The sequence below is a fragment of the Amblyraja radiata genome, chromosome 32, assembly GCF_010909765.2.
Source record: "Amblyraja radiata isolate CabotCenter1 chromosome 32, sAmbRad1.1.pri, whole genome shotgun sequence".
Taxonomy (NCBI): domain Eukaryota; kingdom Metazoa; phylum Chordata; class Chondrichthyes; order Rajiformes; family Rajidae; genus Amblyraja; species Amblyraja radiata.
In genome coordinates, this window is record NC_045987.1 from 9,680,157 (window position 1) to 9,706,092 (window position 25,936).

Here is a 25,936-nt window from a genome sequence, read left to right on the forward strand (position 1 = left end):
GTTCGGCGCCGCCGCCCGCAGCTGGTCGCTCCAGTCCCGCAGCTCCGCGATGTTGTTCCCGGCGGTCTCAGCTCACCGAAGCTCCAGCGCGGCGACCCAGGCAAGGCATCGCCCGCTCCACGATAGCGCTCCAGCGCTGTGCCGCCTCCGAAGCCGAGCTTCTGGCGGTCCGCGACAGGAAACGCCGCTCCATGCCCGCTGGTAGGCCGCGAGGACGGGTCGAAGCTGCAGCCCGGAGAAAAGCTGCCTCTCCGACCAGGTAGGGACCCTGAAAGGCAGTTTCCCCCTTCCCCCCCCCCCCCCACACCCCCCACACAAAAAAGTCTAACCTCCAAACAAAACACTTTAACTAACTAAAAATAAAATAAACGATTGAAAAGACAGACAACTGCTGGCAGTGCAGCCGTGCACAGGGACAGCGCCCCCTATCTCATGCAGAGTGCATGAGAAATTCACAAGTCATCATTTTTGACTGACGTTCTGCTCAGCAGAGTTGCTTAATGACATATAGTGTGCGGCGAGAGATTTAGTTATGATTCATGCCATTCTGCCTACCAGGGTCATGGTGGCAAGGGTAAGAAATTGGTTTAGAAGGAAGAATGTAGAGAATTGTGATAATCAGTTTCTTTCAGACTGGAGGATGATTGATGGTAGATGATATTTGTAATGATTTGGGCATGGGTGTGCAGGGTAAGAATGTTCAAATTGCAGATAACCTGGCAACGTGGTAAAATAGTGAGGGAGAAAGTAATAGATTACACTGCATGTATTGGGCTGGCTGAACAGGGAAACAATTGGTAAAATAAATTTAAATGTGAAGTGATATATATTAGCTTAAAGAATAAGGAAACGCATTACAGACTAAATGGCAGGGTCAAAGAATGTGCTGGAGCCGAGGGACTCGGTTCCACACATGCAAAAGTATTTGAAAGTGGAAAGGTCATGTTGAGAGTTAGTAAAACATATGGGACCCAGAAATCCGTAAATGGAGGCATAGATTACAAAGGCAGGAAAGTTGTGTGAACTTTTTCAAAACACTGCTAACACTACTCTTGGAGTATTGTTTCCAATTCTGGTCACTACACTTCAGGAAGGATGCAAAAGGGCCTGGAGGGGATACAGGAAGGATTTAATGGAATGGTTCCAGGGATTACTGATTTCAGTTAAAGAATAAACGGAGAAGCTTCGGCTATTTTCTTTGGAGCAAAGCAGCTTAAAGGTAGAATTGATGGGATGTGTGGCTGATTTAGAAAGAGTAAATAGAAAGATGGTAGTTCAATCAAATGGGCCTGGGGACATAAATTATAAAAAATTGGACAAAAATAAAGTCAAAGGACAGGGTGAGGAAAAAATATTTTTAATGTGAGTAGTCTGGATTTGAAATTCATTACTTGCAAGGTTGGTCTTAACAGAATCAATCTTTAATTTAATTATAGTAGACATAAAGAGCTGGAGTAACTCAGCGGGACAAGCAGCATCTCTGGAGAGGAATGGGTGATGTTTCAGGTCGAGACCCTTCTTCAGGCATAATTTAATTGGGTTTGGCCGACTCCAGTGGAGAGCCCATGTCATACTCAACACATACTACTGAAACTCCAAACTATGTCACAGGAAACAATGACCAGAACAACAAAGGAAACAATTTAAAGATATTCTCAAAGGCTTCTTTGCAAAATAAGTAACATTCCTATGAACTCAACAGAATTCCTGACCCTGGATTGTTAAAGTAGCAGGAGGACTATTTGGGGTGGCACTGAAAACTTAGCATCTCATGCTTACAAAAGCCCAGCAAAAATAAAAGTGCACCAGCTCTTAGAATTTACCTTGCCTCTAAAAGAATAACAGATCAAAAGGATTCTTCTCAATGCAACATGTCACTATCGCAGCACTTTTCACGTTAACTACGTCAAAGATCAAATGACAATACTTCTCAGTTCCTCTTCAGCAATAACCTTTGTTCATAATCAGCACAATGGCAGGCTCAGTGATGCACTTTGCTGTTGTTGAAGGTGCTATTTTAGAATGTATTCAAAGAAATTACAGAAAAATATAAAATTAATGAAATAGAAAAAATACCTGATGTCTTATAGCTGCACATTCAAAAGGTAATAACTTTATACTATCCACACGCACGCTGAAATCCCAACCAACTCCCTGTATAAAAATGTTTTTCCTAATACCATCTCCGATTATTGTGATGTGTATTAGTTGAAATTAATGTTTTCTGAATCTTGACTAGTCGGCCACAAGAAAGAGTTTATCTTAATAATCTATTTTAAAAAATCATTTTAAATATCTATCTTCAATCTATATTACTAAATCTCTGTTCTTGACCGCTTTTGGCCTTCTGTGCTGCGATTTCCGAGAGAACGCCGCCACCTACGGCCGTCATTTTTGGCCACCTCGCTCAGAGCGCCCCTCCGCCGCATGTGTGCCGAGGATTTTTCCCGTCGGTGAAAAATGACAGAGATATTAATGTTTTTACAAAATTCCCCATTCTCTCTGCTGCCCCTGCTGGAGGGAGGGGGAGGGACTATAAAACCAGGAAGTGGTGTGCCTCAATCAGTCTCTGCAAGTGGTGTGCCTCAATCAGAGCTCTGAATAACACTGACAAATGTCTCCACAGCTGTGAGTCCTCCATAATTAAAAAAAAAGTAAGTAAAGTAATGTGGTTTGAAAATGAAATATGGTTAGTTTGAGGAAAAAAGCCACGGCCTGCAAATGGTTGTTTGGGGTTGAAGTAAAAAGGCACCCTCCCTCTCTCTCCCTCCCTCTCTCTCCCTATCCTCTCTCACCTCATCACCCCCCGTCTCTCCCTTTCTCTCTCTCCCCCCTCCTCTTCCCCCCTTCCCCCTCCTCATCCCCCCCTCTCCTCTCCTCCCCCTCTTCTCCTCATCCCCTCCCCCTCCCCTCCACAACCCCTACCCTCTTCCCTCACCTCCCCCTCCTGCTCCCACCTCTCTCTCCCCCTCACTCTCACCCTCTCCTCCCCCACCTTTCCCCCCTCACCCACCCTCCCTCTTCTCCTCCTCTCCACCCCCCCATCCCTCTTGCCCCTCTCTGTGTCTCTGTCTCTCTCTCTGTCTCTGCCCCTTCTCTCTCTGCCCTTACTCTCTGACCCCGCCCCCCCCCCTCCCTCTCTAGATGTGACTGCAAGTTGGGGGCTATGCGTCAGTAGATAGGGTGGTTATGGGGTAAAAGGAGCAAATTAATAACATTAATATAATATCAAGGGGGGTAATTAGCGTGAATGCGGGGGGGGGGGATAGTTAGTGTGTGTGACGCTGCATGCCGCCTCCCCCCCCACAACCGCACGTTGGAACAGACCCAACGGGTCTGCACTTGGTCTAGTATTTATTAAATTTCTGTTTGGGGCTATAAAGAAACAAATTTGTTTGGAATCATTCACCATGAGATCTGCTTTAGTGGATTTTTCCTTGCACTCTCAAAACCCTTTATATGCTTCCATTACACTTCATACAAAGTACAACCAGGATTTTGTTTGCTACAATAAAAATATTGGAAGACAGTACATTTAAGCAATTGGGTGGTTTGCTGGGTAACATACTGGGCCGTCACACAAATTATATCCAAAGTAATAGGTTGGAAGTTTCTCCTGTCGTCTTGCAGGAAAGATCTTCTATGAAACAATGATTTGATTAATTTAATATCATTTCCTGCTGGGGTTTACATCTCAAATAAATATTCCACACATTTTGGCAAACCAACCTAAGGATTTCTCTTCTTTTAGTCGACGAGAGAATTATATGGGAATAACTGGTAGCTGGGTTTGTTGTATCGTATAGTAGCATCCTTCAATTGAGAACAACATTTTATAAAGCTTCCAAGTTAAGGGAATATAATAGTAAAGATATTACTTCAGCAATTTAATGGCAATCTCATTGGTCTACATATTGAAAGGAACTACATTCTACAATATACTAGTATATATTTTCATTAATCGCAGTGGTTACAAATCTCATTATCCCATTAAAATCTGAAGCGCTAACAATGTTTAACACTGTTAACGTCAACTTTCCATAAGATACATCAAGAGAATTATAAACTTCTAAATCTAGCAGGATTCCCATTTTCCAAAACAAGTTTATGTGGAAACTGACTGATAATCAGAGCAGCCTAATTACCAGAATTCTGATGGAGCTGTGAGCAGATATAATGCACTAACTGCAAGCTGAACAGTATGGAAAGGTTCTCAGCAGCGAGCTATTATTGCAATTACAAACTTATATCATAGATTATAACACCGATTTTATAATGCTTAATGTTAATTCTTCCATATTCATAGTTTTGAAATAATATAATTTTGGCTGGGCAAAATAAAATCAAACAAACAGTAGCCACACATGAAAGTTCCAGACTTTCATAAATAAATGCATGTATCACTGAATGGATTTAAAAAGTCATAACAAATTCAACATGGAGAGCAGCTAACCCTCTTCTGATGTTAATTAATCCATGGGGGGTGGGGGGTTATGCGTGGAACAGTTTTTCTGAATGATACTTGCTACATTTATGTGAGTTTTCCAAAGAAAAATTAAACATTTTCAAATAACTTTAATTTTCTGTTTCATTACAACACTTGTCACTGTCAGATAAAAGAAAAATAAGCCCTTGCTCAGACAAGAAAGTATCCAGCAGCAAGTGAAGATTTAAATTAATTTCTTCATGCACAAGTAATTCAGGATATATTAACTCAAGATAATTTCAGAAATAACGTAATCAGTCTTAATGCGCTTAGCCATGCTTAACCTGAGAACGCAATAATTCAAATTACTTGAGAACTGGGTCATGATATGTGCACCAGAAATCAGTTTAACTGCTTCTGAACTAAGATTTTACTATCAAGATGCCATGGCCTTTCAATAGAATTTAAAAGGTCTTTGCCTTTAGCCAATCACAGATCAACAAAAGCAAATTTTCACTGATGCAAATGAAGATGATTAAATGGCATTCACTGATTTCAAGGTAGCAGCAAGTGAAGTGTCAGTATTTCAGCAAGGTCAGTAGTCAATATGATGCGATTATGGGCCACACACACCAGGAATATCAACATGTGCTAAGTTGAGGATTGCATGGTGGGCATTATAAATGACATCCGATTCTAGTTATAGAATGTATCGATGAAAAATAGTTAGGGTGTAGACAGGGGATGTATGATACTGCCAAACAAGTCCTGCGATTGTCATAAATATTTTCAAAGATACCATTCAAGTCAGAAGGTTGAGACTTTAAACCCTACTAGACTAAGTGGGACCCGTTGGGACCCTGTCACACAGGAGGCTTGTCCCCCAATGCAATATTCCACCACTCACCCATATCCCCCAACTGCACAGGCGCAGCTCATTTTCCCTCATCCCTAACACTCTCCTCCCTTCACCCTTCCTCTTCTTTCCCTCTCTCCTCCGCCCCAATCCCTCCCCCACCCTCTCCTTTCCCCTACCCTCAGTCACTCCCTCCCTCCCTACCCCCTCCTATCCCTCGACCCCCTCCCCCCCCCCCCTCTCCCGCTACCCCCCCCCCACCTCTCCCACTCCTCACTTCCCCCCACTATCCCTCCCATCTCCCCAACTGCCCTCCTCTCCCTCTATTCCCCAATCCCTACCCACCCACACCCTCCTCCTCTCCCTCTAGTCCACCTCCTCCCTCTTCTTTTCCCTCTCCACCTACCCTCCCCCAATCCCTCCCTCACCTTTTCCCTATCGTCAGTCACTCCCTCCCTCCATAACTCCTCTCCTTTCCCTACTCCCCTCCTCTCCCTCTATCCCCTCTCCAACCATACACTCCCTCCTCGCCTCCCCAGGATCTTGAGATTGCCGCTCCTCTCCCTTCCTGCGTGCCCCGGAGGAGCATCAGCTGTCGGCGCTCTTAGAGCCAGGCCTCGGATCCTCGGCACAGCCCGGAAGCACCAGCAGCTACGGCCGTGCTGGCGTGTGGGCGGGGTGTGGGGAGAGCTCTGAGAAAAGACGATGGGAAGAGCCATGGGGGAGAGGGGAGTATCACGGGGGAGGGTGACAGGAAGCAGTTAGGGGGACCAGAGGGGAAGGGGCTGGAGCTGCGGGCCGTTGCGATGGTGGTGCGTTTGGGACTCACAGCGGCCGCTGGACACGCTCCTCCGTCGGGATCAGACTCTCCGCTTTCCTTTTTACGACATCTCCACCTCCGCGCTGGGCCGCTTCCGGTCCCTCCGAAAATTGTGACCGGTTGGAAAGCTCGGCCGGCCACCCCCAGCATCCCTCAGCTCCAGTAAAGACGCGATGGCGCAGGAAGCGGCGGAGTGACAGGAGAAGAGACCAATCTGCATAGCGCTGACTGGCAGGAGAGGAGATCGATCTGCGCACGCGCGGATTTTACGATTTTTAAACTTCGCTAACCGTTACAATATACTACCGATCGAAACGAACCTTGTTGCACTCTCAACGCAGGAGAACGGTGAGTAAGCTGACGAAAAATCGTAGTGCCATCGCGTACCGTTTTTGCACAAATAGAAAAACCGCGCAAACCCGGAAGAGCACATGATCAGAGTTTTAGTTATGTATAGAAGATTGGGAGACATAACCAGAACATATACAGTGATTCCAGTGGATTAGTGGCAGCACTACATTTTCTCATGGAATTTACATTTAAGGCCATTTTAGCAAGAGAGAGCATGCAACATATCCAAAAGAGCAATGGAGTTCTCCTGGTAATTGGCAAACATTTATGGTTCAACCAACATTACAAAAGCAAATTAATTTGTCCTTTCCTCCATGCAGCTGGCAGTGTGTATTAGCTGTTGTTAGCCTACATGTGGATTGCTGGTTGAGTACTTTAGGAATTTAAGTGGCAATAAGAAGTGCAGCAGAAATAAAAATATTATTTTTTATTTGTACTGAAATACGTGCATTTTTTCTGGACACTGGAGAAAGGCCTTTAAAGATTCCCACAGCTGTAGAGGTCTCTCCCATGTAAAGTGGACACGTGGAGCAACACAAGAGCTGCCAGCGTCTGCAAGCTGCACAGATTGTAGGCTTAAGGGGTAGACAGGGTAAAATGGATTTGCAAAAAGTGCAGAATTTGGTACACAGTAAAAAAAAAAAATTAAATCCACATTTGGACTTTGATATTTTAGAGTTTGAAGCATTATTTAATTGATATCAAAACTTCTTAATTCTGCTCAGTCACACAGTCAGCTGCAATCCATTCTTTTAGTACCACAGCAACCACCGAGTCAAACCACAAAAGAAAATCTGTCAATGATCCAGTAAACATCAGTGTTATACACTGTGTCTCCCCATAACAGTCCCCTTCAGTGTAATCCAATCCAACCATTTCCATCCCCCCAGCACTTTCATCTGACCCTCAACTGTAGCACATTCTCTCCTTTTCTCATACATTCCAGTGTGCAGAACATTAACCACTTCCAGGCAACTCATTACTTAAACAGAGAATCAAAAACATACATGCTATTTTGCCTTTGGTTCAAAACATTATAAAACAGTATATTACTGTCTGGTAATGAAGGAATATGCATCTCAGTTACAATTCTAACCTGGAATTTTATTAAGGCTGCCAACATGTTTCCTCCAATTTCATTAATTCATTAACTGGCAATAAAATATATCTATGGCCATGTAGGAATTCCGAGGACTGACCATCAAATCCAAGCACAAATTCATACTTCAGACTTAAATGTTCTTTGGGAAACGATATGCCCCTTCCCAAAAAGGAATTTAAAGGGGACTGTTTAAGATCAGTAGCACTCAACACAAACCAGACTGTGCAGATGGTTACAACAATATACATTTGAATAGTCACGTGCATTCCACACTGATATAAACCATGTACTTAGTTGTCCAGGATATGGTAGCAATTGATTTTGACAACCAGTTAGTAAATTAGTAACCAGTTCGTAATGAGACATGTGTTAATTGGAATTAGAAACAATTTCTATGTAAAAATAAATTTTCAACCAATTCACTTATGTAACTGTACCCTGTTACATAAGATTTTTGCCATTATGTAAGCAGGCCAACATCTGAAACCAGTAAATTAATTGTCCTAGAAACAAAGTAGAAAAGCCCTCAATTCAGTTGTGGTACTTATGTATAAACCAGTTTCCATAATCATCTGAATGAATCAACTTTCGGTGCAAGCTGTGAAAGGTCTTGCACCTCACTTTTTACTATTCTGCCTATGCCCATTTAAAAGAGGCTTGCTTTTAAAGAATGTGGCCTGATTAGTGTTTTTAAATACAAATGTTACCAAAATAATAATCTTTAAAAAGACAGTGAAACTTCTCTCTATAAAAAAGATGTACCCAAGTAAATTCATTCTCAATTAAAAACAATTAGTCACTGCTTTGAATTAGCTATAGCACACTACACAAGATTTCCAGAAACAATAATGAAAATAATTCTGCATTTATTTTAACTTTCTGCCTGTAGACTTCAAGTTTGATCCAAAAAACTGACAAAGGAAAGTGTTTTCGGCAACTGCAATTTTACACAAATTATTCATTGTCTTCGAGTCCTGCAATTCATAACAACTTAAAAAATTTACTGCATCAGTGGCAATAGAAAAAAAATCTTTTCATGAGAGTAACACATGGGTTCCTTGTAAAAACAAAGAGGAACTGTATGCAATGTTATTGTGCAGCACTCTTCCACTCTCCACTGGAACAATAACCTAGTCTCAGCAATCACACTGTACAAAGCACTGGAGAGCAACAACTTTCAGTCCAATTCTAGGGCAGCAGGGAGATGTATCTGTGCTTTGTCTGGAGTTTCAAAAGAGATTTTCCATGGGTGGACACTACCTTCAGCTGCTGGTACAGCCCAATTCTGATCAACAGAGAGCTGTCCTAACAAGCATCAGAATGTTAACGTAGAAGATTGGAAAACCTTGGATGTATGCTTGCATCAACTCGTTGCAAAGTTCTACCAACACAGCAGAAGAACTCTTGCATCTGTTGACATTTGCCATCTTTGAACTATGAAGGAACACCTGTTCATCATTAACAACAGCTCAAAGCAAAACATGCATAACTACAAAGCTCATTTATACCAAACCTTGCTCTAGGCACCAGCTATAGTACAAATATCTTGGAACTTCAATGCTGATAGACAAACATACCTATTAAATGGCTTTTTGAAACATTTTCATGATCACAAAATAATTCTCCATTTGTAAATGCAAGATACATATTCTATTAGCAGAATGCACTGTGCAAATTATTTCAAATATTATATACAAGAGATTTCAAAAGATTATATGCAAGATGAAAGGTAGCAAAACGTACAATAATCTCTCATGTCCTGTTAAACGACAAATAAACTGCAAAACATTGAGCTAAAGTAGTGACTGTTTATATTTGCCACATCAGCCACACAAGTACGTCATCTTTCCTCCAATGTCTCCTCCCCAAGCACAGTCTGGCAGGACAATCTGGAAACAATGCCGAGTTGGGGACACCACAGTGTCTTGCTGTTTTTAAGTCATCCCATCTGGCTACAGTCATTGTGCAGACTGTGTTGAACAGAATGAAGCAGAATAAGAAAACATCTGTCACTGTTGCCTTACAAACATAGGACCAATGAGCAGGGTCACATCACTGCCATTCCACAGAGTTTGCCAGCTCACAAAATTCTCCATCCAAAAACCTTTAAAGGCCTTCATATGCCTGGCATTGTAAAACAATAAGATATACAAGATTAAATTTAACTTAAATACACTTCTACACTGCAACTGCTTTTCTCAACGTTGCTATTAAAATTCCCAAATGGACTATTCTGAAACGTGTGCTTGCTTCCTTTCAAAGTTGTTCAAGATCAGTTTAAAAAATAAATAAATAAATAAATAAATAAATGATGTGTTTCAACAGAAACAATAGCATCTGATAAAAGACAGCATCTTAAAAGATTTGTCCAGTTTCTACCAGTTTCTGGGCAATTCAGAAGTTTTCTTGGGCAATCACATATCCGAGCAGACCAGTTTATGTGGAGACAGGAATATTTTGGAGGCTTTGTATAGGAGCATCATCTTGTACATCTTCCTACAAAACGAATTGACTGTCTGATTTTCTCTTTTTTTTGTTTTAGATTTCCAGAACTAGCCACATTTTACTTTCTATTTATCTTTAGGCATTCCTTTTAAAACACCAATAGTGGGATTTCCCTGACCAGCGCGTTAAAATAATATACATAGCATCTGGTAATCTGATTGTAAAGTTAAACAACTGTACAGAACTCATATCAAAACAACTTTCAACTGTACTCAACTCTCTGTTCACACCAAATAACTAATCACTTTTGAAAAGTTTCTGGATGAAACAGCAGAAGTCGAGGCAAGTCAATTTTTTTGACTTTCCAAATTAGTGGGCACACTGTATTGATGAGGTCAAATAAAAACATCTGTGCCTCAAACTCACCGCCTTTATTAAAATGAGTGCCGTATTTCAAGTACATGGCCTCCCTTCCCCCAACTAACCCTCAACCCATCTTGGGAGTTATGCTGGAAAGTGAATGCTAGGATAGTTAATTACTACCAGAACTCGGCTAGATTGATTTGACAAATGGCAGTAGTCCCAAATCGGATGTGGAAACAGAAAGGAGGTTACTGGTAAAATACTACTCAGTCAACAACATGATTTTCAGACAGTTGTGGAATTCCCCTGCAGCCATCAAATTATTTTGATCTTTTTGCAACCTGGTTCAAAACTCCCACTTTATACAAGGTGCAAACTACATACTATGTAAGGCAAATTACAAAGCTACTTAAAAGCACGTCAAAGAGGGATGCGAAAGATCCTCTCTTTTTGTGTTGACGAAAAAAGTCAGCAAGAGTCACAAAGTGCTGGAGTAACTAAGCAGGTCAGGCAGCATCCCTGGAGACATGCGGTAAGTGATGTTTCAGGTCTGGACCGTTCTTCAGATTCATAACATCACCTATCTACATTCTCCAGAGATGTTACCCGACCCGCTGACTTACTCGAACACTTCATGTCTTTTTTGTAAAAGCAGCATCTGCATTTGCATTTCTCAGCAAGTCCCGCTGAGAAATAATTCTCAGCAAGTCCTGTTGAGATTAGTACATACTAATACTAACAGGTAAATTAATGAACATATCTTGAGTGTTACAGCCTCTGAATTTTTACTCTATAAAACCTGTTTAAAAATTAGAAGCCAAAGAAGTGTACAACACTGACACAAAAAGGGGCTCCATAGCTGGAATAAATTCCATGCCATAGTGGTCATATTGAAACAGGGCTCAAAAAATATTTAGGGCCAAGACTAAATATACTGTTGTAAAGTCGATAGGAAAAGTATGGAAAGTAGTTGGCAAGTGTGGTGAGAGGCGAGACAAACAGGTATTGCTTAATGATTGGTGCGATAGGCAAATCAGGAAATAGAGATTTTTATAGGTAGCACGATGGAGAAGGGAGTGGAAGCTGGATGTCAGATGCTCAAAGAGCAACCACAATATCACATAGAAACATAGAAATTAGGTGCAGGGGTAGGCCATTCGGCCCTTCGAGCCTGCACCGCCATTCAATATGATCATGGCTGATCATCCAACTCAGTATCCCGTACCTGCCTTCTCTCCATACCCTCTGATCCCCTTAGCCACAAGGGCCACATCTAACTCCCTCTTAAATATAGCAGAGTGTATAAGTGCATAAATAAGCTAATATACAGCAAATAACAAAATGGTTGTTGTGGGCAATTTTGACTGTCATGTATATTGCAATAAGCAGGTTAACTCATGTCTGTACTGAGTTCATGATATATTACATTAAAGATACGGTCCAGTACCAATAAGGAACCATGCAATTGCAAACTCTAGTCCTTTAAATCGTAATATTCAACAGCAGCCTACCAATGGAAGACCGTATGTAAATTACTTTCAATAATTTACAGGTAAGCTACATCCACAAAATTACTGCGCATTCAACAAATTTAATCTATAAACAGACCTATTGACTCATCATATCCATGCCAACCTTTTTGCACATCTACAATAATCCCCATACTAGGTCAATATCCACTATGTCTCACCTATTTGTAGCTGTCTAAATGTTTCTCAAACAGTGATTTCATCTGATATCACCACCTCCTCTAGCACCAGTTCCAAATAACAAGGACTCCATGACAAAAATAATTTCCTTCAAATTCTCTCAAAAACTCCTTCCTCTCAGAAATATTGCATATTGACACAATACAGATGATAAATACAAGATAGTCACTGATGAATTTGAGAAACATGGAACAGTTCAGCAGAATGTCCTGTTTATGTGCTATATACCCCCAAAAATTGGGTTCCATTTATCTTTGACATCAATTTAATTTCACTAAGTTAATAAACACACTCCACTCGAACACGGGCATTATTCTCGTTTAAAAAAAAGGCACTTGAGCCAAACAAATCCAATCGTTTTTTGAAGTTAGTTACTTTTAGAGAAAATGGTATCAAAGAGATTCAGAAACTGAACAAATTCTTAACACAGTCTTAAGCATCTGATTAAAGAGGAAATCAAATCCATCAAAATTGAAACATGAACAATGAAGGCTAGAGAATAATTATCCAGAGAATAATATTTGCCACCGTGATAATTGGGGCAAATAGTAGAGATGCATTCAGGGGAATTAAATAAATGGAAAAAGAATATGCAGAAAAGGTTAGGTGAAGAAGGATGAAGATAAACAAGTGACAAGAAAATAATTTGTTGCAAAGAAATTCAGCCCCAAATATTTCTGTGATACCCTGTTCTACTCATTCTGAAAAATAAAAGAGTTCAACATGCTGCAAGAATACTTCCCTATTTCCAGGAATTCTGGTTTCAATTTTTGAATACAGTGAAAGGGACACTAAATAAAAACATACCATGTGCAAATAGATTTTGACTATGAATAAACAACTGGCTAAAAATAGTACCAAGAATAGCAAATAGCTGCCTTGTTAGGCTACAATTATTATTCTCAATCGATGCATCAAATAACAGGACATTTGGGGATGTTGTTGTTCTCAAGATAGATTTGTTATTTAACATACAGCAAGCATGTATATTTTCAGGCATTACATAAAAATATCCCAGCTAGTTTCAGAGGAAGCATCAATTTAAATATGAAGATCCTGACTTTTAATTCAACATAAGCACATGAACAACATAACTCTGGCTGATAAACTCTGAGTGGCTAGATAAGGCAACATGCAAGAGAAAAGATGACAAATTGCAACACTGCACAGATGCTGCACACTGGATTGGCACATGAAAAAAAAAATCCTCCTTCAAGGCATTGGGGCAAAGGAGATGAATTTAAAAATCATTCGAAAAATAAAGAATACAGTAAACATTTAACTGGAATTACAAAGCATCTTTATATTCAGTTGGAAAAAAATACATTTGCACAATTCTTTGAAAGAGATTTAATAGTTCTGTCAATGTTTCTTAATGTCATGTTATCTTTATTGCATCTGCTGTGCTGCAAGATTAGAAATAATCAATTCCACACTAAATTGCATAAATTCAAAACGTTCCCCAATACGTGAGTTCAGTATATCGATAAACGCAAGGAATCATGGGATTTGTCAATGGTCATTCGGGATAAAAAAGCGAACGCAGAGCTGTATAAACTGTGTATAAATTGTTAACTATTCTACCAAGGAATTAATCTAGAATTCTGTCAACTCAATAGCTTCCTTTCATATTACTTGTGTTTGAAACATTTTCTTATCCTTATTCATAATTTGTGTGCAAAAATATATTTAATCTGAGACAGGCAGCGACTGTATCAGTAGTGATGTGGGCTGATGCTTTACCTACAGGTGGTGTGAATGTACCGTTAAGGCAAAGATTCATCTCCGAGGAAAACTGAGTACAGGGTTGCTCCTGTGAAGGAGCCGCCAATCCGATGTAAGATATTTAACTGCGATATGCCTCACCTTTAGTATTGGATAGATTGAGTGGAAGGTCTATGCTGTTCCAAGTTTGCGGTGGTTGCGGTGCGTTTCTCCCAGCCATCTCCCAGTGCAGGTTCGCCAGCCCTTGTTAGCAGAGGCTCTTTGTGCAGGTGTTACCCGAAGCCCAAAGGTTTTGTGGAGGTTCTGCATTAGGATCGGGCATGCAGCGAGCTAGTGAGAGGGCTGTCAGATTAGATCGGCCCAGGTTGCCGAGTGGCCGAAGGGCGGATTTTAATGGGTAGTCATTAAACTGTTCTGTCTGTGTGGCATCGGCAGCTCTCTCTCTCACCCAGATTCCCCATCCCAACTGTCTGACTGAGAAAATGCTCTCACTCATATTACAGGTTGGCTCTGCATTTGCCCACTCGCTGTGGCGGGCGGCGCCTCCTTCAAAGAGAGCAAGAACAGGTCCCGTCAGCTGGGGAGCTGCGACCCACTCCTGAGTGAAGCCTCTAGTTTGGCTGCGGTTCAAATGGCTGCAAATTGTCATAATTATCACCGCCCGATCACCCTGGACCCGGCTCCCAACTGTGTGCCCTGACAGACTGGAACCAACCCCAGAGATTAAAGCGACAGCATCTTTATTTAAGCCAACCCACCTCGAAAGTTTAACCAGCCTGTTCGAATCTAATCTGAACTTTCCAACCTACATTCTACACAATCCACACAACACATTCTCGTTTCCTTCAATCCAGGAAGGTTGTTTAGATCGGAATGCAAGGACTGTCTCAAATTGGTTGACCACACAACTTGTAATTCGTGTAAATCAATATCAAATTTGAATGGCTGTGACTCAGGCTAATGCCAGGGAATTGATAATTGACAGGTTCGTTCCAAGCATTCTTGCGTTTCCAAGGCTGGTGCTGTATTGAGTCAATAATTTAAACAGATACAATTGTGGATTTGTGCAGCCTGCAGTACACTGTGGCATACTGCTGACATATTTGACGGATACATCTATTTATAAATCATTGAAATTAATACGCAGGTCCGTACACACACAGTAGCTCAGCTGGTGAGAATGTTTATCCCGAATGACCCATGACCTGGGCATGCAGTTGTTATACGGAACTCGCTTATTCACGCACATTGTAAAAGACAAATTGGACAATCTATATCAAACTAATAAATTAAACAGCACAAGTCACCCAAGTCATCTCTTACTGCACAAGTCCCAGGAAAAGATAAAGTGCTGCATTTAAAATAAGAATGTTCACAATAAATATTTTTCATTTAATTGAAGGCATGAAAAATCTAGGGAGGTAAATCTAACATATAATCCAGATTGCTTGCTAGGGTAATGGCGGCCTTGCCGAGAAATGTGGATGGAGTCAATGAAGGACGATAGACACAAAAAGCTGGAGGAAGGAAAGTTGGTTTGTGTGATGTTCTGGACTATGTCCACAACTGTCTGCAATTTCTTGTGATCTTGGATGGATCTGTTCCCAAACCAAGCCAAGATGTATCCCGATAGAAAGTTTTCTATGGTGCATCTGTGGAAGTTGGTGAGGGTTGCTGGGGACCTGCTGAACTTTCTAAGCCTTTGAAGGAAGTAGAGGCATTGGGGTGCTTTCTTGGTCATAGCTTTGATATGACTAGGCCAGGACAAATTACTGGTGATATTTATTCCTTGGAAGTTGAAACTTTCAACGATCTCCACTTCTGCACCGTCAATCTCCACTGCGGTGTGTACTGTTTTGCTTCCTGAAGTGAACAATAACCCAATTATTTTGATGAACCAAGATACTACCGATAATATCTCTTGTGAGGGGTGTTAAAATATCTTCTGAGAGTAAGCATAATTTGCAGGGACAAACTATACGTTTATGGAACCTCAGGGTTTCATCTTAGCTTTTGTATCTTCATCAAACTTTGATCTTCTCTACCATATCAGTAGTGCATGTTACAAACAGCTGAGTCCCAAGTACAGATCCAGGTGGTCATTCTTATATCTAGGACTATTAGCCAATTTGAATGGGGCTCAATTCACCACCCAAAGCAATAATTCAACCCAACAACAATGCACTATGGAACTTGATCCACCTAAATATTTTCAAAGAGAGTTAGATATAGTTCTTAGGGCTAATGGAATCAAGAGATATGGGGAGAAAGCAGGAACAGGATACTGAATTAGGATGATCGACCATGATCATTTTGAATGGCAGTGCTGGCGCAAAGGGCCAAATGGCCTTCTCCAGCACCTATTTTCTATGTTTCTATGTAAATGCACTGCAGTTACTTGCAACTCCAATAGCATCTCCCAAACCTTTTACCTTTATCACTAAATGGCAAGAGTTGCTGACTGATGGAGTTCCACCATCATGGATTCTCTACTGGGCCGTACCTCATCCTGACGAGGAAATACATTGTCGTTACTTCCTCAGAGGATTTGGTCCCTAGAACTGCATAACCAGCACGAGGCGTGCAGGTGATCAAGGCATCAATTATCCAGACCTATGTCAACAATGTCCTCGTTTATTAATGAGTAAAACAAGAAATATAAAATAGAATGTAGCTGTTTACCAATACTTTGGCATTCCACTCCAAATGCACCTTCTAAATCCTGGAAGAACAAGTGCAGAAAGCTCATGGAAACACCACCCTGCAGGTCACATAATTTTCTAACTTGTAAATATAACACTGTTGTATCACTGTCACTGAATTTCATTTCAGCAACTCTCACCCAATAACTTTGCAAAAACATCCTTACCACATAAGTACACCAATTGTTCGAGAAGATGGTTCTCCGCCATTTTCTCAAATAAGGACAGGCAATAAAAGCCGATTTTGTCTGCGATACCCATATCCCTTTAATGACTCAAAATAAATTGTAGTTCATTGGAATCTGATGAAACCTTCTTGTCCCTTTCCTCCTTCAATCAATTTAACTGCATAAACAATCTCAAACATTATGCTGCATAAGGGAACACAATCTGGTGCAGCAGCAGATGCACAAGATTACCTTCAGTTATGAAAAAAAATTAAATCTGACAAATGCTTTATCATATCAAAGTATTGATTATGATATGACCTCAACACATAATTAGTCTCATTCAACTGCACAATTCCTAGACAAGATAACTTGTTCATCATTTGATTCTCACAGCCTTGTTTGTTTAAACAAACCAGAAATAATCAGGCTTGCAGCATTTTCCCTTTTCACAACTTGGAGGAAACTTCCTCCCTCAATTTTTAAGAATCAATAAATTCAAACTTAAACTGTAATGATCTCAAGTTCATTTTTTTTTTTTTTAAATGGAAAGCCTGTAATTCTGCTAATGTTACTGTATAAGTTTATTTAAAGCTTTTAAAGATCTAAACAACTTCATTTTGTGCATTAGAATCCTTGTTTCTGAAGTCGGTTTTTTCTTTCCAATCCAAAATTTGACAGCTTAATTGCAGTGATATTGCAATTGCAGTTAATCCTTTATCCAAATTAACATTAATAAATGCAAAACAAATACAAAACTATAAATCTAAAATTGAGGCATTGAACAAATTTTACATGCGTGCAAAGTAGTTAAAGCAGTCATACTACTCATAATTAAATAGCGTTTCCAAATTTTTTAGAGGTTCATAGCGTGACAACCACTGGAAACTACATACCAAATAGCTGCTTTCAGAGCTAATCATGGAGTGTACAATGACTGAGCATGTATAAGTGAAACCAAGGACTTTTTAGCAGTTACACATGACAGTAAATTTAAAATAAATGTTGACAAGAATATGCTAATCTTTTCACTGGATGCAAAAGGCCAATGTCATGAAGAGGGATATGCAAATGCAAGTTATATTGCGTAGCTTCTGAAGCAAAACCTGGTCTCAGCATATTGTTCCCTTTCCTTCAGTGGTACAAAAGTCACACGAGGAGGATCATTTGATTTACATTTCAATTTGAAACCGTGAGCCAATATCAGCAGACACACAAGTATAGAAGCAACAATTGTTCTTCCAAAACCTTGGGCTAGCAACAGGATATTTGATAGGTCTTGCCACATTTCCTATTCTGATAAATCAAGACTGAACTTAACTTACCCTATCCCTCCGACAGCCTAAATGAGTAGCCGGACAGTTCTCATTCTGTAGCCTGATGCTCAAAAAGGACAAGAGGCTTCAGGAATGAGTCGGCATGCAGGAGAGAAAAACAGTACAAAGAAACTGAATAGATTTTGTGCATGGGGGTTCTACAAGAATAAATGACAAAATAATTATTGTGGTCCAGATATGTTTATGGAATATCAAGAAGTGCAGATTTTTTTCAAAAACATAACGGCAAAGAACTGGGGACATCAAATACACAATGATGGCCAATCATGAAGAGACACTATAACTGATCATTTACCCAAAGCGATGTGCGAATATTAAAAGACCAAAAGAATTACAAGGTATTGCGCACATGAGCTGAAATGTAAAATTTCCCATTTGTTTGAATTATGAAACATGAAAAGATAATTGGAGACATACAGAACCATACAAGCCAACAGCCAAACATTTCAGTAACCATCTACTTGCAAAGAAAAGCAGGTGGCATTCGTTAAGTCTTTGATCAACATGAAACGTATCAACAGGAAGTTAAAGTAATGTTAAAATAAACCAGTACACAAAAAATAGATCTAAAGGACATCCGAACACGATTTTAAATAAATTATTCTAATCTTTCATTGATTATTGGTGAAGCCAGGATTTTAGGTTGTGCACAAAATTGCGTTGTGTATGAAAAATTAATTTACTTTCTCGTTATTCTCAGAATGCAGCTGAAATCGATAGAGCCAAATTAAGACAGGCCGAAACAATTTAAAAAAGTGATAAAGCAGAAGCTTTCATGATCATTTGCTTTCTGCAGCCACAATGGGACCTAGGTTCCAGACTTTCCATTTTGATGGTTCAGTACTTCAGCACCTGCTCTATGTTAAACAAGTGGTTTCAGAAAGTTAAAAAAAACTTTAGAAACTAGAACTAAAACACACAAACTAAAGTTGTATAGATCTTTAAAATTTAAATAAGCACATGCAGTCACATGTAATTGTAAACCACATAAGCCAAGTATTTTATACAAAAGGTATCATCGTTATAGAGTCATATCACGCAGTATCAGCAGAATCAAGAACATATGACCACAGCCAATGTTACTATGATGGCCAATGTACTTTCTTCTGACCAGATAGGTAAAACAAATTAAAAACTAAGGATTATCAATCCATGCTTCTAAATCCTTTGGCATCCAAACAGCTATATTAATAAAGCCAATAAAGAAAATACTTGTCCTTATCCTAAAAGAAAAGAATATTCAACAGAAAGGTATTTACAGAATACGTGCAGAAAAGTAAAAATATCAACATAATCCACAATAAAACCACAATACAAAGGGAAAGTTATACAGGAGGATGTCCCAGTGAAATATACAGGAGTATGTCCTAGTGAATTAGGTTGGATACTGTAAATACGTAACTGCATCATTCAGCAGTGTCAGCACCAGTTGAAGGATCCGCCAGATACCCATTCTGCAGAAACAAAGTCCTGTATAGTGAAAGCACTGCTCTGCCAGGAGATATTATCATTCAGATGGGATGTTTAAACATTTAATCTGCCACTTTTGGTGGATATAAAATGTCCTGTGTCATTATTTAAAAGACCACAAAAGTTCCGTCAATGTCATGGTCTACATTTATCACCCAACCATTATTACCAAAACAAATCATGTAGCCATTGTCGTGTTGCTGGGATGGGATTGCCCCATTGCAACCAGTTAAAAAATATTAATACAATTGAAATGTACACAGCATTTAAGGAGTTCTGCATTCCATACTTCATTGTATATAACATAAAAATCTGTGATCAAAGTAGGAATTTGGGTGATCCCACCTTACAGGGTAGGGGCATGGCTTTCTTAGAAAACTGAATATTTTCTCATTTTATATTTCTGTTTCATCAACAATTCTAAGGCAATACAATATTCATAAAACATGTCCGGATTGAGTTAATCAATAGAGAATAAAAATTGCAGTGGTTACAGTCCCCATAGAACAACGCCCAAATTGTATGGTAACTTAGTTCAGCTGATTTGACAGTGAATGTCATGGGGAAAGATCCATTACAAAATATTGAAATACAATGTGACGGTTCACTTCCCCAACAGAGCACAGAACTCATTCAGTCTGCATCTTTAAACAATTTTTTCACCTGATAATTCAGGGCAAGAGCTTCATTTATTGTAAGCTGTTTTTTTTTTAAATCAGGAAATTCAAAATAAAAAAAAATAGTCACCAGAGGATTGCCTGCTCAAAACAAAACTATGTCCTAATATATCTATTCGGACATAACTGAATAACCCAAATATATGCTGGAGTAATTCATCTGGACAGGTGGCAGCATCTCTGGAGAGAAGGAATGGGTGACATTTCAGGTTGAGACCCTTCTTCAGGTCTAAACCCAAAACATCAGCTATTCCTGCTCTCAAGAGATGCTGCTTGTCCCTGTGTTACTCCAGCATTTTGTGTCTATCTACGATGTAAACCAGCATTTGCAGTTCCTTCTGACACATTTTGACTCAATAACCCGAGCTCCTCAAAAGCTGTGTTCAGGAGTACAGTATAAAAAGCAGTTAAAACTGCAAGATTAATATTGATTATGAACCACAAAAGCTAACTGAGTTTTAATTCACCAGATAATCTTCGAATTTAACAAAAATCAATAAATACTGTATTTCCAAAGAATACAAGAATGAAAGCTGGTTCAAAAGTGCAGACTTGATCAAGCATTAACAGATTCAAGGACAATCCATTAACTATCAGAGGGGACTGTGTGGAGAGGGTGGCGGATTTCCGCTTCCTGGGAATCCATATTGAGGAGTACCTGACGTGGAGCGTGAACACCTCTGCGCTGCTGAAAAAGGTCCAGCAGAGACTGCACTTCCTGAGGGTGCTCAGGAAGAATAACATCACTCAGAGACTGCTGCTGTCCTTTTATCGGTGCTCCATTGAGAGCATCCTAACATACTGTGTATGCGTATGGTACACCAGCTGCACAGCGGCTCAGAGGAAAGCGCTCCAGAGGGCCATTGACAACGCCCAGAGGATTGTCGGCTGCCCTCTCCTTACCTTGGAGGACTTACACAGTTCCCGCTGCATCAAAAAATCCCAGAGTATTATAAAGGACATTTCCCACCCCGGACACTCCCTGTTTGAACTGTTACCGTCAGGCAGACGGTACAGATCTACAAGGACAAGGACAAACAGACTTAAAAACAGTTTTTACCCCACTGCTATAAAGGCACTAAATGTAGCCGCCAAGGAACGCAGGGGCGATACATAATAAGAGACTGTGAAATCGACAGAAGGATGTAGGGCTGGGTGTTTATGCGTGCTATTTTCATGATATTTATTTTAGTTGTTTATCTTTTTTTAAATATTTTACCTTGTATGTATCGTTAGCTTTTAGAAATGTTTGAATGGTGCACTGACTGGCTGACATTTTACAATTTCGTTGTACATGGTTCATGTTACAATGACAATAAAGACACTATTCTATTCTATTCTATATAATGATAAACATGGACTAGCTTTAGTGAACAATTTTCATTTTCGGTAAAAGAAAATAACAATGTATGCAGCAGCACACCTTAGTGAAATTAGCCTGGAGTCATATACCTGAAGCTGCATCAAAGGAGTAAATGCTCCCATTAGTGCGAAATAGAACTTTAAAAAGAGCAGACGGTCCCAGATTTGTTTGTAAATGTGCCATGCGAGTTAAATAGCAATGATGGGCACTCCAACTAGTGTTGTTACACGGAAAACGGGCAAGGAAATAAATCAGTCAGGATTAATGTGCACACTTTCAATAACTGGGCTGAAATATGTGATCACTTGGGAAATGAAAGGGGAGGGGGTAAAGTGTTTACATCTAACTAAGCCAAAACAAACGTGAAATGCAAAATCAACTTTATATTTATTGCCCGTCAGTTGACATCTCACCCAGCACATGGTCTAACTTGCAAAGAATGCACAGAACAACCCATCTCACTCAACTGGTTTCTAGTCCTTATGACATATACAAACCTCCTACTATCTTTGTTATTTCACCCTACAAGCACGACTCGTCACTCATAGATACATACCCAATAGGTGCAGGAGTAGGCCATTCGGCCCTTCGAGCCAGCACCACCAATCAATGTGATCATGGCTGATCATCCACAATCAGTACCCCATTCCAGCCTTCTTCCCATACCCTTGATTCCACTAGCCCCTAGAGCTCTAACTCTCTTTTGAATGCATCCAGTGAATTTGCCTGCACTGCCTTCTGAGGCAGAGAATTCCACAAATCTTTTTCTGTGTGAAAAAGTTTTTCCTCGTCGCAGTTCTAAATGGCCTACCCTTTATTCTTAAACTGTGACCCCTGGTTCTGGACTCCCCCCAACATCAGGAACATGTTTTCTGCAGGTAGCGTGTCCAACCCCTTAATAATTTTATGTTTCTATAAGATTCCCTCTCATCCTTCTAAATTCCAGTGAATACAAGCCGTCACTCCGTTCTTTCATCATATGACAGTCCCGCCATCCAGGGAATTAACCTCGTGAGCCTACGCTGAACTCCCTCAATAGCAAGATTCCTAAATGCCCTTCCTAAAATTAGAAGACCAAAACTGCACACAATACTCCAGGTGTGGTCTCACCGGGGCCCTGTACAACTGCAGAAGGACTGCTTTGCTCCTATACTCAACTTCTCTCATTATGAAGGCCAATATGCCATTAGCTTTCTTCACTGCCTGTTGTACCTGTATGCTTACTTTCAGTGACTGATGTACTAGGACACCCAGGTCTCGTTGTACTTCCCCATTTCCTAACCTGACAACGTTCTGATAATAATCTTCCTTCCCATTCTTGCTTCCAAAGTGGATAACCTCACACCTATCTACATTATACTGCATGTGCCATGCATCTGCCCACTCACCTAACCTGTCCAAGTCACTCTGCATCCTCATAGCATCCTCTTCACAGTTCACACTGCCACCCAGCTTTGTGTCATCTGCAAATTTGCTAATGTTACTTTTAATTCCTTCATCCAAATCATTAATATATTGTAAATAGCTGTGGTCCCAGCACAGAGACTTGAGGCACCCCACTAGTCACTGCCTGCCATTCTGAAAGGGACCCGTTAATCCCTACTCTTTGTTTCCTGTCTGTCAACCAATTTTTTATTCATTTCACTTGTTTACGTATTTAGCTTTCCCTTAAATTCAAATGTTATTTAACTGATTCATGTGGTAGCTCGTTGCAAATTCTCACTGCACGCAAGCCAAAGAAAGCTCAACTACATTTTTTAATCGGATTTGTTAGGACTATCTCGAATTTATTGTTCTCAGTTACAGGTTCCTCACACGAACACCTCTTCTGTCACTAGTTATGCAATCGTTCCAGTCTTAAAAACTGTTATTAATCTCCTGTCAGCCATCTTAACTGCAAGGATAAGTAGAAGAAATTGCTTTCAATTGTAAATAATATTTTCACATTAGGCAGTATTTCCTTTGTTCTGTTATGTAATTTTCAGTAATTTTCCAAATTTTTTTTAAAAAATCAAATTTTCATGAATAACATCATCTTCCTAACATCAGCTCCAAGACGGAAAATACTTCTTTTTTTTGTCCAATATTTTACCCTTCTGCGTTTTAGTCAATTTTGCCTGGCCTGTTGAATTTCTTGTTTTAATGAACAGAACTAAATGTACCCAAGTGGTTAGATGAGAGCACGGCCTGGTCTTAATATAACTCCTCTAGACTTCTGACTATTCTGGCTGCTTGACTCAGCACTCAATTTGTTTTGTCAGTCATACAGCACACAAAGAAGCTCACCGCACTGTATTCAAACTGTTCATCGAGTACCAATCTACATTAAACCTATTTACCAGCATTTTGTCGTAGCTTTCTATGCCATGTCAATTCAATAGTTCAACTGATTGCTTCTTAAAAAATATGCATCTCCCTCTATCTCCACCACCTCTTCGAGCAGTGCTAGATTCTAGATTTCAACTACTCTCTGCTTGACAAATTTCTTCAGAACCCCTCTAAACCTCTTACTCAAAACCTATTCTTCCAGCTTTATATACCTCTGTTATGGGTAAACGTTTCCTCCCATCTTCATGCCCCTAATAATTATATGCACCTCAACCAGAACCCTTTCCTCAGCCTCACTAACTTCAACTACAGGGAATGGAGGGATATGGATCACATGCAGGAAAATTGAATTAATTTATTTTGGCATCGTGTGCAGCACAGAAATTGCGGGTCAAAGAGCCTGTGTCGTGCTGTATGTTCTAAGGAAAACAATTGCAACCTTTCCTGTCTCTTCTCATGACACTTCATTCCAAGTAATATCCTGGATGAATCTCACCCACTTTCTTATTGGCTGATGCAGTGATTAAATGGGCCAATATCAAGGAAACATCTAAACAATTAAAATGCAAAACAAAAAAAGATTTCAGAAGTGGATCGACAGGAAAAGGCGTAAGTGAAGCATAAATGCCAACGCAGGTAGGCCAGGCCAAATGTCAATATCTGGATCAAATTTCCAATTTAATTTTGCCTCTGGTCATATCTTAGAACATAACTCACCATAAAGCCACGTACAAGGTTAGAGTCTTGAAATAATCACTTAAAGTCTTCCACAAACTTAAAATCAATAATATTGTTACTACATCAAACTATTTTGTATTCCAAGGTACACAAAAATGCTGGAGAGTTTCTCCAGCATTTTTGTGTACCTTCGATTTTCCAGCATCTGCAGTTCCTTCTTAAATATTTTGTATTCCAAATAGCTCTAAACTAAAGGTCAAGTGGGAGCCACATGGAATTGTGCTCTGTACCTTATATCAAAACAAAATCTTATCTCGCCCAAAACCGGTTTACTTGACTTCCCCTAACTTTAAACAGCACTGTCTGTCGCAAAGTAAGATTGAACTGGCTTTGCCCACTAATCGTTGAAAAGCAGCTTCTGGATTGTTTTTCTTCTTCCTTTGCTCTATGATTGCTGGAGATGAGGAGCCTTACCTGGATGAAAGCTGGGTGAAATCCCCTCCATCCAAGAGGCGGATCTTACAGAAGAGCACACCGTTGACGAAGGGGACGGCGGCCAACTCCTCCAGGCTGAAGCTGGTCTGGAACTTGAATTTCTTCTTCTTCATTATGAAAGCCATGGGCGGACGGTCAATCTCGCACAGTCTGTTTTCTTTTCCTCCTCAGAGCTGGTCACGGTCCGGGAACTTGGGCGACCGAAAGGAGGAGGTGGGCGAGTGGCGCGTCGGTCGAAGAGCGGTCGGCAGATGCTGGAGCCCAGGTCTGTAGGACTCAGGTCCGGTCACCCAGGGGTCGGCGCTGGGCCCAGAGCGGTCTCCCTCCAAGCCGGGCATCAGCGCAGAGCGGAGCTGACATCGTCCTCATCGCATCCAGGCGGCTAACCGGTGCTCCGGAGGCCGCTGGTGGCCGGTGGATGAGGGGGTTGGCTACGAGTTATTTTTTTTTTAAAAAGCTGCCCTCACGAAGCTTCACGGGAGCTTTTAAAAAAAAATCTCTTGGCCTCCCCCCGACTTCTCCGCACCATCAGCCGGCGCTTTCCTTCCTTCCTTCCTTCCCGGCCGCTCGCCTGTATGTCCTGTCAGCGCCCAGCCCGCCTCAACCTCGACAACCGCACTCCAACAGCACAGGCCGCTCGTCCCGCCCGCCCGCCCGCACTCCCTCCAATCACAGCGCGCCGCTCATTGGCCGCAAGGGCGGGATCACAGACAACCGTCCTGATTGGTCCCGGCGCAGCCCATCTAGACAATACTGAGTGGCAGGTCAGCGGGCCGCAGGATGTAACGAGCCATCTCATTGGACAGCGCGGCGATCAAGGATGAAACGCGCACCTCCATTGGCTGAAAAATCCAAACGTTTCCAGCGAAAACATTGCTAATCGATTTAAAGAAACACACAGCGAATGCTTGAGTCTGAGTCT

At 40.7% G+C, this 25,936-nt stretch overlaps 1 protein-coding gene across 2 annotated transcripts in view; it reads right to left on the bottom strand.

The window, feature by feature from the left end:
• fam102a (family with sequence similarity 102 member A) overlaps positions 1 to 25,650 on the bottom strand; it is an 86,443-nt gene extending 60,793 nt beyond the window's left edge. Inside the window, exon 1 of one of the 2 annotated variants that reach the window (XM_033048715.1) lies at positions 24,994 to 25,650. In XM_033048715.1, coding sequence (XP_032904606.1) covers positions 24,994 to 25,139 — 146 coding nt within the window. In that variant the 5' untranslated portion in view covers positions 25,140 to 25,650. The remainder of the gene's footprint in view (positions 1 to 24,993) is intronic. The other variant, XM_033048717.1, reaches the window with a different exon arrangement.
• Between the last annotated feature and the right edge of the window lie 286 nt (positions 25,651 to 25,936).